The sequence below is a fragment of the Hypanus sabinus genome, chromosome 12 (genome assembly GCF_030144855.1).
Source record: "Hypanus sabinus isolate sHypSab1 chromosome 12, sHypSab1.hap1, whole genome shotgun sequence".
NCBI lineage: Eukaryota > Metazoa > Chordata > Chondrichthyes > Myliobatiformes > Dasyatidae > Hypanus > Hypanus sabinus.
In genome coordinates this window covers 17,948,597-17,967,800 of record NC_082717.1, presented here as the reverse complement: position 1 = coordinate 17,967,800, position 19,204 = coordinate 17,948,597, and the positions used below count along the sequence as shown (strand labels likewise).

Here is a 19,204-nt window from a genome sequence, read left to right as displayed (position 1 = left end):
TGGTGGGGGTGGGGGGGGGGGGTGAAATGTGCTTTCCATCATCAGTCAGTGGACCAAGTACAACAATTGTAATGTTCAAAGTAAATGTGTTATCAAAGTACATATATGCCACCATATACAACCCTGAGATTCACTGACCTGTGGGCATACTCAAAAAATCCATAATAGAATAATAACCAACTTGGCCATTCAGTAAGCATGCAGAAGATAACAAACTATGCAACTACAAGGTGGATGAATTAATTAATTAATTAATTAATTAATTAATTAATAGATAGATAGATAGATAGATAGATAAGCAAGCAATAAATAACAAGAACATGAGATGAGGAGTCCTTGAAAGTGAGTCCATATCACCAGCATGTAAACACAGGAGACTGAGGAATGGTTACAGGATTGCCTTTTTTTAAAATTGCTTTGTGTCAGTGGACTAGGCTGTGCTCAAGAACTCATCTAAGGGCCTGAATGACTACACCAGGGTGTTTACAGACTTTATTTAAACGGCTGCAGATGAGTGTTCCCCCCCACAAAATCATTCAGGGTTTTCTACAATCAAAAGCCCTGGGCGAAGAATGAAATCTGGAACCTGCTAAGAGCCATATCAGAGGCTTTCAAGTCTGGAGATCAAGGATGCTACAAGAAGTGGAGATTCCAGACTAGACTGGAATCAACAAGGGATGCTCAGCCTCTATGGCAGGGTCTGAATGCCATAACCTCCTACAAAGTTAAATCTTGCGATGCAGAGGACAGCAGAGCTCTGCTTCCAAATGAGCTCAATGCCTTCTATGCTCACTTTGACCACCAGAGCAGGGAGGAACCATTGTATACCCCGATGTTTCTCCATGATTCTTTGGTCTCAGTGTCTGAAGATGACATGCATGCTGCCTTCAGGAGAGTGAATTCAAGGAAAACGTCCAGTCTAAACAGAGCACCTGGCCGAGTACTGAAGACCTGTGCTGACCAACTGGCTGGTGTATTCTCAGACATCCTCAACCTCTTGCTCTGGAAGTGTTCAGTACCCACTTTCTTCAAGCAGGCTTCAATTGTACCGGTGCCCAAAAAGAGTGTAGTAACCTGTCTGAAGGACTATCTCCCAGTGGCATTTACATCCCCAGTGATGAAGTGTTTTGGGAGGCTGATGTTGAAGCATATCAGCTCCTGTCAGAATGGTGACATGGATCCGCTCCAATTCACCTACCAAAGCAACAGGTCTACAGCAGATACCATCTCATTGACTCTTCACACAACCCTGGAACATCTGGACAACAAAGAAACATACATCAGGGTGCTCTTTATCAATTACAATTCAGCACTTAACACCATTGTCCCCTCAAAACTAATCAGTAAACTTCAAGACCTGGATCTCAAAACTCCCTTGCGTAATTGGATCCTGGATTTCCTCACTTACAGACCCTGGTCAGTTTGGATTGGCAAAAAACATCTCCATCAGCACAGGAGCACCGCTGGAATGTGTACCTAGCCCTCTGCTCTACTCGCTTTACACCTGTGACTGTGTGGCTAAGTACAGCTCCAACACCAGATACAAGTTTGCTGACAACACCACTGTTGTGGGCTGTACCAAAGGGAGTGATGAATCAGCATACAGGAGGGAGAATAAAAACTTGGCTGGGTGGTGTAATAACAACAACCTCTCACTTAATGTCAACAAGACCAAAGAAATTATTGCAGACTTCAGGAGAGGGTAATGAGAGGTCCATGATCCAGCAATCATTGGAGGATCAGAGGTGGAGAGGGTCAGTAACATTAAATTCCTGGGTGTCACTATCTCAGAGGACCTGTCTTGGATCCATCATATAAATGTTATTGTGAAGAAAGCACAACAGAGCCTCTACTTCCTCAGGAGTCTGCGGAAGATCAGCAGGTCATTGAAAATCTTGGCAGGCTTCTATAGATGAGTGGTAGAGAGTGGGCTGACTGGCTGCATTACGGCCTGGTGTGGGAACACCCATGCCTTTGTGCAGAAAATCCTACAAAATGTAGTGGATTCAGCCCAGTACATCACGGGTAAAACCCTCTTAACCATTGAGCATATCTACATGAAACGTTGCTGTAGAAAAGCAGAATCCATTATCAGAGATCCTCACCAACCAGGCTATGCTCTTTTCTCACTTCTACCTTCAGGTAGGTGGTGCAGGTGCCTCGGGACTTACACCACTAGGTTCAAAACCAGTTACTACCCCTCATCCATCAGGCTCTCGAACAAAAAAGGATAACTACATTCATTAAAGGATTCATTAAAAGATTCTGTTAGATTGTTATTTTATCTTTGTTATTTGTGGCTATTTATTTATATCTGCATTTGTACAGGTTGTTTACAGTTTACAGTTTCTGATGGTCACAGTTACTGTTCTATAGATTTGCTAAGTATGCCTGTAGAAAAAGAATCTTGAGATTGTATTTGGTGACGTGCATGTGCTTTGATAATAAATTTTACTTTCAACTTTGAAATGTTGTAGGAACATTTCAATGATGGAGCGAATGAAGTTGAGTGAAGTTCTTCCCTCTGGTTCAAGGGCATGTGGTTGAGGGGTAGTAACTGTTGCTGAACCTGGTGGTGTGAACCTTGTGGCACCTGCACCTTCTACCTGAAGGCAGCAAAGAGAAATGAGCATTGCCTGGGTGGTGGGGGTCTCAGGGGGTCTCTGATGATGGATGCTGATTATAAAATACCAGGTTATAGCTCTACCAAGTCATGAGTGACAGGGGAGATAGTCACAGTCTTCTCCCCACAGCAGGGGAGCCCAAAACTAGAGAGCACAGGTGTAAGGTGAGAAGGGAAAAATTTCAAGGAGTCTGAGAAGCTGGTTTTTCTACACAGATGGATTGTAGATGTATGGAATGAGATGCCGGGGAACTGATGGAAGCAAACACAATTGCAATGGATGCAGAAATTAGGAAAAATTCAGAGGAATATGGGCCAAAAGCAAGCAAGTACAACTAACTCAGTTAGGGTGGTCAGCGTGGATGAGTTTGTGCCGAAGGGCCTGTTTCTATGTGACTCTATGATATCACGCCTTTAAAAGCAAACTTCTTCCAAAGTTATTCCAAGGACACAACACCAGCCAAAACCTATCATAACTGGCTAAAGAACAGGACAATTGGTGCCATCATTTAACTGAAAGCAATTACTGCACTACCACATGCATTACAGGTCAGATCAGGAGCTTCTAATCCAAGCAGTCTCCACACCAATGCCAGCATAATAAATAAAGCATAACTCGAACGCCAAAACAAACCAAACCAAACATGGCGAAAGAGCTCTGGAAACCAGAATATGTTTTTTTTAAATATATCAGCAATCCTTGTTCAATACTACAGAAAAATAATTAGATGAGGGAATTTCAGACAGGGTTGTTTAAGGACCCTAACCATACCATATGTTTTGGTCAATTATTGAATTTCCATTAGCTATGCAGTGGCCATGATTTCTGAATTTACTGAGTATGCCCACAAAAAAGTGAATCTCTGAGTTGTATAAGGTGACATATATGCATTTGGATAACATTTACTTTAAACTTTGAATATCTATCTAGCTTTACCCAAATAATTATCCAGCTCTGGTTGACTGCTGTATACCATGGACTATCACAGGTCCTATGGTGACCTTATCCTAAACTTACTAACATGATTAAAATGGCATTGATAATAAGCACAAAACATTCTGCAGACACCGGAGATCTTGAGCAAAGCACACAAAATGCTGGAGAAAGCCAGCAGGTCAGGCCATGTTGATGGAAAGGAGTAAACTATCGACGTTTTGGCTGTCTCTGCAGAGTGTCACTATTGTGTCACCTGACGAGCTCCTCTGGCAATTAGTGTGTGTGGTGTTCAAAAACACAGAAAACACTTTCCATTTGTTTTTTGTTGAAGTGTGGAACATACAAACATGAAGGTTTTACTCAAACTCCATTTAAGTCATATTTTGAGTACAGTCGAGGATTGAGGCGGAACATTGCGGAGGTGGAGGTGGGGAGGGGGAGCAGTTGGGTTAGAGGAGATTCACAAAGGTTTTGCAGGACTTGGAAAATTGTACCATTGGGAAAGTTTGGCTAAGATAGAGCTGCCTTTGTTGGAGGAAAGATGTAAAGTTGGGACTTGGAGAGCATTCTAACTGGCTGCATCACCATCTGGTATGGGGGGGGGGGGCTACTGCACTAAAACAAAGTAAGCTGCAGAAAGTTGTAAAATCAGTCAGCTCTGTCATGGGCACTAGCCTTCGTGGTGTCCAAGACATCTTCAAGGAGTGATGCCACAAGAAGGTGGTTTCCATCATTAAGGGCCCCCACCGCCCAGGACATGTCCTCTTCTCACTGTTACCACCAGGAAGGAGGTACAGAAGCCTGAAGACACATGCTAAACAATTCGGGAACAACACCTTCCCCTCTAACATCCAATTTCTGAATGGACATCGAACCCGTGAACACTACCTCACTATATGCATGCATGCTTACTGTAATTCACAGGATTTTTTCCTATGTTTCGCACTGTACCGCTGCTGTAAAGTTAAAAAATCTCACAACATATGCTGGTGATATTAAACCCGGTTCAAGTGCCAATACTGAAATTAAGGCAGGCCTGTTCCTTTAAAAGTGATGTTAAAAATAAGAGGGAACAGATTTAGAATTAATTTTTTTTTAAAACCCGCAGAAACTGGAAATCTGAACAAAGAACACAAAACGTTGTAAACATTGACCAAGTTAGGCAGCATTGTTAGAAAGAGAACCAGAGTTGACGAAGGGTCTTCAGCCTGGCACTGTAACTCTGTTTCTCTCTCGCTCTGTAGGTGCTACCCGACCTGCTGAGGGCTTCCAGCAACTTCTTCCTTTCCTTCTTACTGTAGACGTGAAGTGATTTTAGAAGGGTGGAGGGGAGGTGGGGCCACTCTATTTCACCCAGAAGGTTGGTAGGGTTCGAGACGTCACTGCCTGAAATAAGATGAACCAGCCATCAGACTTAAGCCCCATTCCACACTCAGTGGTCACTTCATTAGTTACCTCTGAATGTACGTTTGTGGTCTCCTGCTGCTGCAGCCTACCCACTTCACGGGTTGGCGGCTTGTGCGTTTGGGGATGTTCTTCTGCCTACCACTGTTGCACAATGCTATATAGCCCAGGGCATCAGATTTTCGGAGTACAATTGCGAAGTCCTCTGAAAGAAAATTTGAACTTTCTTCCCATGTGCATATTGGTTTCCTCTGGGTGCCTCTAGTTTCCTTTCACAACCTAGTGGAACTGGTTAGTAGATTAACTGATCATTGTAAATTGTCCTGTGATTAGGCTAGGGTTAAAATAGGTGGGCTGCAGAGCAGTGTGGCTTGTTGGACCAGAAGGGGCTATTCCACACTGTATCTCCAAATGAAGTGTGATTATTTGAGTTAATGTCACCTTCTTGTCTGTTTGAACCAGTCTGCCCATAACCTCTCATATTAACAAGGGGTTTTCATCCACAGAATTGCCACTCACTGGATGTTTATTTGTTTTTTTTTTTGCGCACCATTCTCTGTAAACCCATGAAGCTATTGTGTGCGAAAATTCCGGGAGATCATCAATCACTGAGATACTCAAACCACCCTGTTTGACATCAACTACCATTCCATGGCCAAAGTCACAGATCACATTTCCTCCCTATTCTGTTGTTTGATCTGAACCTCTGGACGGTATCTGCATGCTTTTATGCACTGGCATGCTACCACATGATAGGCTGATTAGATATTCCCATTAGCAAGCAGATGCATCTAATAAAGTGTGAGAGCTGTCCACTTAAAAAGCTCTGGCCCTGAAAGATGGACCTAGTGCAGGTAAAGTATGAATGAGGGGACCAAGTGGCCAACTTCCCAGGCTGATGTTTCCCTTATTCTAACTTGTGTGAGTAATTAATGTAAACACTCTCTCAGCTCTACCTAACATATGCCAGGAAGTGCATGGTCTGATCAAAGTTTATTCCTCAGTTATTCTCCAGCAAAAAAAAGTGCTTAAAACTTTTATTTGCTGAACTGTTGTTTATTACTCGGCTCCTATGTTAAAATATTGACTACACAATAGACAACAGACAATAGGTGCAGAAGTAGACCATTCAGCCCTTTGAGCCTGCACTGCCATTTTGAGATCATGGCTGATCATCTACTATCAATACCCGGTTCCTGCCTTGTGCCCATATCCCTTGATTCCCCTATCCATAAGATACCTATCTAGCTCCTTCTTGAAAGCATCCAGAGAATTGGCCTCCACTACCTTCTGAGGTAGTACATTCCAGACCCCCACAACTCTCTGGGAGAAGAAGTTTTTCCTTAACTCTGTCCTAAATGACCTACCCCTTATTCTCAAACCATGCCCTCTGGTACTGGACTCTCCCAGCATCTGGAACATATTTCCTGCTTCTATCTTGTCCAATCCCTTAATAATCTTATATGTTTCAATCAGATCCTCTTTCAATCTCCTTAATTCCGGCGTGTACAAGCCCAGTCTCTCTAACCTCTCTGCGTAAGACAGTCCAGACATCCCAGGAATTAACCTCGTGAATCTACGCTGCACTTCCTCTGCAGCCAGGATGTCCTTCCTTAACCCTGGAGACCAAAACTGTACACAATACTCCAGGTGTGGTCTCACCAGGGCTCTGTACAAATGCAAGAGGATTTCCTTGCTCTTGTACTCAATTCCCTTTGTAATAAAGGCCAACATTCCATTAGCCTTCTTCACTGCCTGCTGCACTTGCTCATTCACCTTCAGTGACTGATGAACAAGGACTCCTAGATCTCTTTGTATTTCTCCCTTACCTAACTCTACACCGTTCAGATAATAATCTGCCTTCCTGTACTTACTCCCAAAGTGGATAACCTCACACTTATTACACCTCAAAAACAAAACGATATTACTGCCGTTACGGTACTTTGGGAGGACATGAAAGCAAATACTTAAGCCTAAGTATTTTGCAGCCGCACCTAACCATCTCATAACGGTGGCAACTTTTGAGAAAGCGCGTTTGGCTCTGGATTTGCGAGTGGTCCCTCGTACGCTTTTGGCAAAGAATGGAAGCAGTCCCACTCGGGCACTCGGACCAAACAGCGGCACCGTTTAGCAGCTTCGGACTCACCTTGACCAATACCAACTGCTGAATGGCGAAGGAGCTGAGATAGGTGGACATCAAGAATAGGAACACCACCGGCTCTACCGTGACGATTGTCCTCAGATCCATTTTAAAGCTGTCAAGAGGGCAAGCCACTTGCAACCCGCACCTCAGGTAAATCAGGAAGACAGGTGAGGGAGGCGGGTTGCTACCTGTCGTGCTTCAGGCGACCCGCCCTCCGCTGCCTCCAGCGCCAATAGCGGCGTTCGCGGCGCCTTGGCGACCAGATTTTACTGGATGCCTGGAGGAGATTTTTGCATACAACACCGGGGCGTCGGTGCATCACGTGCTGTCCATTCCTCTGGGTTCGAGAGGTTCAGTCCGGGTCATGACATTTTCTTTCTCTCTCGCCTTGACTCCGAGTCAGAAGTCAATGTAACAGGGGTGAAACCCAGCGTCGGCTTTTGTGCTGGCGCTCCCCTGAGATGAGGTTTGATCAGTTTCGAAACGCACACACGTGCTCCCCCCGAGTAGACGTTCGGCTCCTTGGCTTACTCCTGCAGATGTCATTTCTGTATGTTCTGTGTGCGTGCCTGTGATGATTTTTTTTCCATTGTACCTCCATTTCGCCATACTTGTGCATATTACAAAGGGCATGACTTGATTTGTCTTCCATTGCAGGGGTACTGGGGATCATGTATGTGAAGTGTGTGTTGGCAATGGACAAGTCTTAAGAAAATCCAAACGGGTTTTAAAGTCCCTCGTTCTTTGATGCCGATGCATCAAATCTTATAATGGACCATTGATCCTTACCTGTAACAACTGTGAACTCCAATTTTGAAAGCACACATAGGTTCTTCCTACAAAGGGCTCCTTGCCCGCTCCCTCTCCTGTTTCACAAAATGTGGAACAAGGAGAAAAGGCTTTGGGGCATGAAAAATTGGAATTCTTTATCAAGGACCCTTGGGCATAGGGCTACTCAATATCACGAAAGTGTAATTCATGAGGGAATTTCTGGACATCTCTCTTTCTTTCTTTTCTTTTTAAATCTTTTTATTAATTTTAAATTTTAAACGAACATAAATGAAACATGAATACGAAGTGTTTGAGAGTACATGATTAATAGTTTAAATAGACATTCAGATATATAATAATAAAAATATATAACCTCCCAAACTCATAACATTGGTGAACAAAGAAATAAAAAGAAAAAAAAAGAAAAAAAACACTAACCAACATGGGCCATTGAATAATATTAAGTACATATACAGTAGTGCCAATAACTCCGAACCTCCATCCAAACAATTAAAGATAATATAAGTAAGATTTAGGAAAAGGCAATTCAACTCATATGAAAATGTTGAATAAATGGTCTCCAAGTTTCTTCAAATTTAACTGAAGGGTCAAAAACAACACTTCCAATTTTTTCTAAGCTCAAACAAAAAATGGTTTGAGAAAACCACTGAAATATAGTTGGAGGATTAACTTCTTTCCAATTCAATAGAATAGATCGACATCTCTCGATGTGGTAAAATGGGATTGTTTAAGGATACACCCGTCGTGTCCTTTCACAATGTTGGATCACCACCAGATCCACTCACCAGAGTTCCCTGAGCTGAGTATTTGAAAGGAAATCTTTTATCTTTCTGGGAAAGAAACCTTGGTATCCTGGAATTGCAACTTCATTCTGAGGAATTGCCAGTGTAATCTCAGAAAGTTGGCAGTTTCCAATGGTTACAAAAGCTTGGTGCTCCAGAGCAGCAGGGATCTTTTTTTCATTTGTTTGCATCAATGCGAGCAAAGTTTGCCAACTGACACTTAAGGGATAATGATGGACAACACGGTGGGGGGGGGGGGGGAGTTGGGAGGAAGAGGCTGATAACTGCACGTGCAAGCTCTGAGCAGGAAAGGTTTACCAGAATGTTCCCTGGACTGGAGGAACAAGGTGATAGGAAGAGATCGAACAGGTTGGCATTTTATTCAGTGGAATGTGGGACAACGAAGCTGATCTGAGAGAAGTGCCTAATTCAGGAGGGGCATAGATAGGGTGAATACACACGGTCTTTTTCCCAGGGTTGGGGAATCAAGGACAAGCGTGTATAGGTTTGAGGTGAGATGGAAAATATTTAATAGGAATCTTATGGACAACTTTTTTTTATTTGTTTATTGGGATACAGCATGGTTTCTGTAAAGGGAAATCTTGCTCGACAAACCTGTTAGAATTCTTTAAGTAGTAACAAACAGGGTGGACAAAGGAGAGGCAGTGGATGTCATTTACTTAGATTTTCAGAAGGCATTTTATTAGGTGCCTCATATGAGGCTACTTAACTAGATAAAATCTTAAAGTGTTGCAGGAAAGATACTGGCATGGATAGAGGAATGGCTGATAAACAGGAGGCAGTGAGTGGGAATAAAGGGGCCTTTTCTGGTTGGCTGCCAGTCACTAGTGGTGTTCCTCAGGGGTCAGTATTGGGACTGCTACTTTTCACATTGTTTGTCAATGATTTAGATAGTGGAATTGATGGCTTGATGGCAAAGTTTGCAGATGATAAGAAGACAGTGGAGGGGTAGGTAGTGCTGAGGAAGCAATGCGACTGCAGCAGGACTTAGACAAATTGCAAGGATGGGCAAAAAGTTGCAGATGGAATACAATGTGGGAAATGTACGATAATGCATTTTGTTAAAAGAAACAATAGTGCAGACTATTATCTAAATGGGGAGAAAATTCAAACTTCAGAGGTTCAAAGGGACCTTGAGCAAGACTCCCAGAGGGTTAATTCTCAGGTTGAGTCTGTGGTAAAGAAGGCAAATGAAGTGTTAGCATTTATTTCAAGGGGAAAAGAATATAAAAACAAGGAGATAATGCTGTAGCTTTATAAGACACTCGTCAGACCATACTTGGAGTATTGTCAACAGCTTTGGGCCCCTTATCTCAGAAATTCAGAAAGGATGTATTGTCATTGAAAAGCATCCAGAGGAGGTTCATGAGGATGATTCCAGAAATGCAGGGGTTAACATATGAGAAGCGTTTGGTAGCTTTGGGCTTGTACTCACTGAAATTTAGAAGACTGCGTGGGGACCTCATTGAAACCTACTAAATGTTGAAAGGACTAGATAAGGTGGGTGTGGAGAGGATATTTCGAATGGTGAGGGTATCCAGAACAAGAGGGCACAGCCTCAAAGTTGAGGGGTGACCTTTTAGAACAGAAGTAAGGAGAGATTTTTTTTTTAACCAAAGCATGGTGGATCTGTGGAATTCTCTGCCACAGACTATAGTGCAGGCCACGTCCGTGGCTATATTTAAAGTGGAAGTTGATATTTTCCTGATTGGTCAGGGTATCAAAGGATATGACGAGAAGGCTAGTGTATGGGGTTGAGTGGGATCCAGGATTAGCCATGATGAAATGGCAGAGTGGACTTGACGGGCCAAATGGCCTAATTCTGCTCCTGTCTTATGGTCTTATACAGCCCTTTGAGCCATGTGCCCGGCAATCCCCTTGATTAATCCCAACCTAGTCATGGGACAATGGACCAGGACTAATTAACCAACCAAATGTACGTCTTTGGACTATAGAAGGAAACCAGAGCATCCGGAGGAAACCTGCGTGGTCTCGGGGAGAACGTCCAAACTCCTTACAGGCAGCAGCAGGAAGTAAACCCCAGTCGTCTGTACTGTAAAGTGCTGGACTAACCACTATGCTACACAGAAGAAGGTTAGTAAATGATATGAATGACCAGAGGAATTGGTTAAGGCTAGTACAGTAACAATGTCAAAAAGACATTGGGACACATGGATGGCAAATGATATGGGTCAAACACAGGCAAATGGGAATTTTGATCAGCGTGGTCATGTCGTGCCAATGTTGTGCCTAATTCTATACCCTGTGATCCTGTGACGCTGAGTCCATCAATGTAAATCACATCCATTTTCACAAGCTCCAGAAGGAAATATTCTTCTTTCCCTCTCTCCAGCTAGTGATGCAACTGCTTGCCTCTTGACTCATTTCTCCCATGTCTGTCTTCCCCTCATGATCCTTCAGCTATATACTTCCATTAAAGTCCTCTGTCAGCAAGTTTCCCTTCTGCTGCCTCTGCTCCTCAGTATCTCCCGCGTAAACTTCCTTCTTGTCGCTAAGTATATGTGTCTATGGAGCATTCTATCAGTAATATTCTGTTAACTGTAAATAAAACACATTTTGTTTCCTGAGTTGGTGAAAGGAAAGAATCTAAACTGGTGGAGAATTGGTTTAAGGTTTCTTGGAACTATGGGAAATTCTGTCACACTGCACAATTTAGATGTGCAGTCAGTGGTTAATTCATTAGGTACATTTGTGCACCTGCTCGTTAATGCAAATATCTAATCAGACATGGTCAAGACATCTTCAGATCAAATATCAGAATGGGGAAGAAACGTGATCTAAGTGACTTTGACTGTGAAATGATTATTGGTGCCAGATGGGGTGGTTTGAGTATCTCAGAAACCGTTGATCTCCTGGGATTTTCATGTACAATAGTCTTCAGAGAAGGGGTTCCCAACATTTTTTTATGCCACGGCCCCCTACCATTTACCAATGGGTCTTTGGAGTTTACAGAGAAAGGTGGGAAAAATAGGAAAACATCCAATGAGTGGCAGCTCTATGGGTGAAATTGCCTTGTTAGTGAGAGAGTTCAGAGGAGAATGGCCAGGCTGGTTCAATCTGAAAGGAAGGTGACAGTAACTCAAATAACCAGATGTTACAACAATGTAGAAGAGCATCTCTGAATGCACAACACGTCAAACTTTGAAGTGGCTGGGTTACAGCAGCCGATGACTGAACCAGGTTCCAGTACCTCACAGCATGGCCACTGAGTGTACGTGTACGTTGTGTAGGGAGCTATTAACAATCCATGCCAGAGACCCTGCTTTAGTCCGAAAGTGGACTGCTATAAGTGTAGAGCTTGCACACTCTTCCTGCGAGTGTGTGTGTGTGTGTGTGTGTGTGTGTGTGTATGTGTGTGTGCTTGTCCTTTAGTTCTGTTTGCCCCCACACTCCAAAAGCTTGCAGGTTGGAAGGGTAACTGGGCGATGTCACTTCTCCAAGTGATTAGTTGAGAGGTAGAATATGTGTGAAGTTGGTGAAAGCACGGGGAGAATAAGATAATGAGATGAATGTACAGTGGGATGAATGGGTAGTTGATGTTCAATGAAGACGGAGTGTGATAAGAGGCCTAGGCGAGAATGGTAAGAACACAAGTGCTAGAGAATCTGAGACTAGAATCGAGTCACGATTTCGAGACTTGAGACGAGAGCAGGATTCTTGACTAGATGCTAGATGAGGGTGCTTGGGACTACAACTAGAGGTCATGAGTTGAGGGTGAAAGGTGAAAAGTTTAGTGGTCATGAGGGGAAGCCTCCTCACTCAGAGGGTCAGGAGAGTGTGGGAAGAGCTGCCAGTGTAGGTGGTGCACATGAGCACAATTTCAATGTTTACGAGAAGTTTGAATACGTACATGGATGGTAGGGGTATTGAGGGCTATGGTCCCGGTGCAGATCAATGGGAGTAGGTGGTTTAAGGACTAGATGGGCCACGGGGCCTGCTTCTGTGCTGTACTTTTCTATGACTCCATGACTAACCTGACAAGACTAGATGAACATCCAAAAGAGACAAAAGTCCTAAATGCAATCACAGACTAAACCAAAGTTGAGTTGACATTGAGCTCCAAAACAGGTGCTTTCTAAATATCTAAATCCTGGCATGAAAACATGGCCACCAATTAGTGCAGTGGGCCAGAATCTTCAAATGGAGAATTGCCTGAGGCTGGCTCAGTTAGATGCATACTGTAACACAGAGTGGTCCAAGGGGCCTGTTTCTTTGCTAGTTATGTCTATTATCCTTAAATTCCCTCTGTAAATGGATGAGAGGGATTTGGAGGGATGTGGCCCAGGTGCTGGTCAGTGGGACTAGGCAGAAAAATGGTTGGATACAGCCAAGAAGGGCCAAAAGGCCTGTTTCTGTGCTGTAATGTTCTATGGTTCAAAACATCTTCGCACCTTCTACCTTCTTTTACCCTTTCAAGTAGTCTCATTTATACCCCGAGAAGGACAAGGGCAGCAGGGGCAGGGGAGTATCGTCTCCTGCAAGCTCCCCGTGAAGGTGCGCACCATCTCAACTTGAAAATATATCACCACTCCTTCATCGTTGCTGAGGCTAAAGCAACAAGGTCTTTCCTCAGCATTGTGGGAGCAGGTTCACCTGTAGGATTGCAGAAGATCAGGACGGTGCTTCACCATCACCTTCTCAAGGCCAATAAGCGATAAATGTTGGCTTTGCAGTGAAAGCCAGTTCCAGAAAATTAATTTCAAAAGAACTGACCAAACTTTTCTCAAACTTCCAACATCTGCAGAAATTCTTGTGTGTAAGCTTTTGTTCTGAGCTCCTTTGTGATATGATGTCCATTTTCTCAATAACTCTACTGTGATGCGCCTTGGGATGATTTACTGCTGCGCGTACCAGACCTCGGAAAATCCTGACCCCTAAGCAGCTTCCTCTGAGAAGGAAAACTGTTCATTTTATATATAAATACTCAAGGGTCACGTAAGTGTTCTGAGAACCCGAAGTTTCTATAAGTTAGAAACACCATTGCCTGAGATCACAAACACAAGAGATTCTGTAGGTGATGGAAATCCAAAGCAAACCACACAAAATACTGGAGGGACTCAACAGGTCAGGCAGCATGTATGGAAAGGAATAGAGTTGACACTTCATCATGACTGGAAGAGGGAAGAAGCCTGAGCAAGAAGGTGGGTGGGGGTTGCAAGGAGGAGAAGGCATACAAGATAGAAAGTGTTTTGTGAAGCCTGGTGATGGAGAAGGTAGGAGGGTGGGGATGGGGAATGGTGAAGTGAGAAGGTAGGAAGTGATGGAGTGAAAAGGAAATACATGGGTGGCACGATAGCATAGTGGTTAACACAACAAAGTACAGATGACCCAGGGTGCAATTCCCGCCACTGCCTGTAAGGAGTTTGTACGTTCTCCCTTATGGGTTTCCTCAAGGTGCTACAGTTTCCTGCCACAGTCAGTCCAAAGACATACCGGTTGGTAGTTTACTTGTCACTGCAAGTTGTCCCGTGATTAGGATTAAATCTGGGGGGGTGCTGAGTGCTCAAAGGGCCGGAAGGGCCTGTTCCGTGTATCTCAGTCAAATAAAAAAAGAATAAATGAGAAGGAATCTGATAGCAGAGGAAAGTGCACCTTGAGGTGAAGGGAAGGAGGAGGAGTACCAGAGGGAGGTGATGGGCCTGTTGTGGTCATAGCATGAAAGACTGAGGTTTCAGAGAACCAAAGTGCAGAGTAATTCACTCGTAGTGCTGACAGAAGCAACTGTAAAATAAAACTCTATGGATTCTCACGCCGGGCTCTTATATGGTGAAGAAGGGAGCCAGAATGTTGAATGGAGGAAGAGAGAAGGGATAGAGGGTGACATTGCCAAAAATTAGGAAAATTGTAGTCAGCTGGGATGGTAAAACGTTCACTAGTAGGTTAATTAGCTACAATTTAATATAGCTCTTAGTTTGATCTTAGAACCAATTAATGAGTATATAAATCTGTACTACAATTCAAAACATGCTTGTTCAGGGGGTGTTGCCAGACCACAGAAAGCCAAACTGAAGAGGTTGAGTGTTATTGCTATCATCGTATTGGGCAAGGGAAAAAAATCTATTCACCATTGGAAAATGTGAACTTTAGTTTCTAGATTTTAACTGTGCATGAATTAAAGAGACTGATGTCTCCCTGTTCAGAGGCTGGGTGTCTGGACACATTCTAACTCCTTCACAGAGGGTGATTGTCATTTGTAAAGTATTGCAGTGCTTCACTGTATAAGAGCCTGGCGTGAGAATCCATAGAGTTTCATTTTACAGTTGCTTCTGTCAGCACTCTGGGTGAATTACTCTGCACTTTGGATCTCTGAAACCTCAGTCTTTCATGCTCTGACCACAACATGACAGATGTGCTCTTTTCTGTTGAGTCAGACTGATGAAATAATGATCAGGAGACCTAAAGGAATGACAGCCAGTTCAGGCAGAAGTGGGCCCAAGGACCAATTCAATGCTGCACAATTAGACCTTGGCTTGTTTGCTTTCAATGTTTTAATTCAGTTTATGGGTGTTTTTTTTCTGGTTTTCATTTATGCTTGGCAAAATTAAACAATTTAGCAAATTAAAAGCAAACCTTCTGGACAAGTATAACTTTTGGTCTCTAGAAAATCCAATTCAATTGAAATTAATACAGCCCATTAATATTATAGATCAATTGAAATTAATACCGCACATTTATATTATAGATCAATTAAAATTAATACAGTGCATTAATATTATAGATCAATTGAAATTAATACCGCACATTTATATTATAGATCAATTAAAATTAATACAGTGCATTAATATTATAGATCAATTGAAATTAATACAGCATTAATTCATATTATAGATCACAGCACAGTACAGGCCTTTCAGCCCACAATGTTGTGCCACCTTTTGACCTACTCAAAGGTCAAACTAACGCTTCCCTCCAACGGAGCTTGCCATTGTTCCGTCCGCTGTGTGCCGATGTAAGAGTTTCTCAAATGCTGCTGCTAAATATCCACCTCTACCACCACCCGCAGCAGAGCATTGTGCACACCCACCACTCTCTGTGTAAAGAACTTACCACTAATGTTCCTCTAGATTGTACTTCCCTCCAATCCGCTTAAAATCATGATCCCTTGGATTAAGCCATTTCCATCCTGGGAAAAAGAGACTCAATCTATGCCTCTTGTCATCTTTTAAAACTCTGTCAAGTCACCTCCCATACTCCTTCACTCCAAAAAGAAATTGCCCTGTTTTGCTCAACCTATCCTCATATGATATGCTCTCTAGACCAGACAGCATCCCAGCGAATCTCCTCTGCACTCTCTCTAAAGCTTCCACATCCTTCCTATAATGAGGCAACTAAAACTGAACACAATATTCCAAGTGTGGTTTAGCCAGGTTTTTATACAGCTGCAACATTACTTAGTGGCTCTTGAACTCAAAACTAATGGCAGTTTGTTTTTAATTTGCTTAAGTGTTTACTTTTGCCAAACATAAATGAAAAATAGGAAAAAACACCCATAACCTGAAATAAAAATTAAAAGCAAACAAGTCAAGGCCTAATTGTGCTGAGTTTTCATTTGAACTGACTGTCACTCCATCAAGTCTCCTGATCATTATTACGCCAAATGCCTTCTTAACAACTCTATCAACTTGCGCGGCGAATTTGAGGGACCTATTAACTGGAATATTAACATTAAAATTCACCATTCTCTGCCAGGTAACACCGTTGTCATGGCAATGAGCAGTACATCCCATGCAGAATTGAGAAGAACCATCAGATGATATCCTTGTGTTGAAACCCATTTGCAATAATCTTAGAGAAAAAGAGAAATACAGAGAGATAAATACGACAGAATCCCAGAATCTTTTTTCCAAGTTTAAGATGCCTAGTACTACAGAGCATGCAGTTAAGGTGAGAAAGTTCAAAGGTGATGTGTCAGCCAGGCTTCTTTCAGAGCGGTGGGTGTGCAGAATGGACTTCCAGGGTGGAAACATGTAACAGTGGTGTTTAAGGGGAGTTAGACATATGAATATGAAGGAGTGGAGGGATATGGATTGTGTGCAGACAGAGGAAATGCAATTTATTCTGGCATCACACTGAACGTAGACAATGTAGACTGAAGGCCTCGTACCTGTTCTGTACGGTTCCATGTTCTAGTTCCTGGGACAAGTGTTCTGTACTATCATAAATAACTAAAGGATTTGGATTCTTGAAAGTTTGAAAGAATGAAGGATGTTTTTGTGGAAAACACGAATTCCTTAAGGGGTCATGACTAGAGATTGAGAGGTATATAAAATTTTGAGGGGTGAATGCATGCAGCTATTTTCTCCTCCAGTAGACTAGAACTGGAGGCATTATATTTAGGGTGAAATGTTTAAGGGGAATCTGAGGGGAAATTTTGCCACACAGAGACTGAGGTGGTCAAGCTGCCAGCAGGTGATAGAGGCAAACACGAGGAAATCTGCAGATGCTGGGAGTTCAAGCAACGCACACAAAATGCCGGTGGAACGCAGCAGGCCAGGCAGCATCTACAGGAAGAAGTACAGTTGACATTATGGGCTGAAACCCTTCGTCAGGACTTCTCAAAGGGTCCTGACAAAGGGCCTCAGCCCGAAACTTCAACTGTACTTCTTCCTGTAGATGCTGCCTGGCCTGCTGTGTTCCACCAGCATTTTGTGTGTGTAGCAGGTGATAGATGCGGCTTCAATTGTACCAATTAATAGAAATTTGGATAAGTAAGTACAAAGATGGGAGGGGTTTGGAGAGATATGGTCCAGGTATAGGTAGATGGGACTAGGCAGAAGATAGGGTCAGCAGAGACTATATAGGCCAAGAGCCTGGTTTCTGTGTTGTAGTACTCTATGATTCTGTATTTCATTAGTGGGAGAGACACACATAAGGGGACATAGTTATAAAATTAGGGGTTATGGGCTTAAAACTGAGATGGGTGGGAACTTCTTCTTGCAGAGTGGTGTATTCTTTGAGTTCTCCACCCCAGAGGACCATTGGAGGTATTTAAAAAGGAGTATGTATATTATTGAAACATCAGTGTACTAAGAATGATGGGGAACTGACACAGAGGAGTATTTGAGCTCAGGGGAAGATCAGCCATGATATATTGTATATCACTGCACATATGAGTGACCAGGTAGCCTCGGTTACAATCAATAGTGCTGAGGTGGAGATGGTTAAGATCTTCAAGTCCCTATAGTAGGTGTAAGCATCACCATTAGCCTGTCTTGGTCCAACCACATAGACACAATGGTTAGGAAAGCACACTATGCCTCTACTTCCTCAAAAGAGGAACGAAGGAAATTCGGCATATCCCCATTGACTCTCACCAATTCTATCAATGTGCCATTAAAAGGATCCTAGATACACCTCAGCTTGGTATAACAGCTGCTCTACTCCCTTTATTTGCTCCTTGGTGAAGGTTGTATAGGTAAATGCTTTGCCTCATCCACATTATTTTAATATTTTAACCATTCATCAATTTTAGTTATTTTTAATGTGTTTAAAGTTTATTGATGGCATGTTCACCCTGATGGGTTGGGATGTTGAAATTGCAGAGTTGTGGATATACGTGAAAACCAGGCCCCCCCCCCCATGTACTCTGTCTACACTTTACGCTGCCTCAGAAAAACAGCCTGCATAATCAAAGACACCCTCCACTCTGACATTTTCTCTTCTCTACCCCACCTCCTTCTATTGGACAGAAGATACAAGGGCTTTAAAAAACGCACCATCAACCCCAAGGACATTTGCAAGGAAAAATTTACAAGGATGTTGTCAGGACTGGAGCACCTGAGTCACAAGGAAAGTTTGACTAGGCTACGACTTTATTCCTTGGAACGTAGAAGATTGGCAGGAAATTTGAAAGAGGTATATGAAATTATGAGAGGTATAGATAGAAACTACAATTGGAGGTCATTGGTTAAGGGTGAAAATTGAAAAGTGTAAGGGGAACATGAAGGGTAATGTCTTCATTAATAGGGTTGTGAGAATGTGGAATGAGCTGACAGCACAAATGGGGCATGGAGTCTTGACTTCAATGCTTAAAAGAAATGTTAAATGGATGGGTGGGCTATGGTCCCAGTGCAGATCGATGGGAGTAGGCAGTTTAAATGGTTTGGCATGGACCAGATGGGCCAAAGGGCCTGTTTCTATGTTGTACTTTTCCATGACCTATGACTTTATGATAGTTTTTATCCTGCCATTATGAGACTCCTGAATGTTAAACATGAACCCTTGTCCTCACAAACTGCCTCATCGTATTATGTACCTGCATTGCATTTTCTTTGTAACCGTAACCATAACACTATATTCTTTATTCCATTGTTACTTTTCCCATGTACTACCTCAAAGTAATTACATTCGATATGATCTGTGTGGATGACTTGTAAAACTAAGTTTTCCACTGTCTTTCTAATTTCAAAGATCTCTATTTGTAGGAATTGATTGAGAAAATAACAAGCAGGATAGGCAAAGAAGAATGGGTGGATGTTGCT

General features: G+C 42.8%; 1 protein-coding gene across 2 annotated transcripts in view; it reads right to left on the bottom strand.

Annotated features, from left to right (window-relative positions):
• zgc:174356 (uncharacterized protein LOC100137120 homolog) overlaps positions 1 to 7,258 on the bottom strand; it is a 128,434-nt gene extending 121,176 nt beyond the window's left edge. For both annotated transcript variants that reach the window (XM_059985620.1, XM_059985619.1), the window contains exon 1: positions 7,111 to 7,258. In XM_059985620.1, coding sequence (XP_059841603.1) covers positions 7,111 to 7,212 — 102 coding nt within the window. In that variant the 5' untranslated portion in view covers positions 7,213 to 7,258. The remainder of the gene's footprint in view (positions 1 to 7,110) is intronic.
• Positions 7,259 to 19,204: the final 11,946 nt, after the last annotated feature.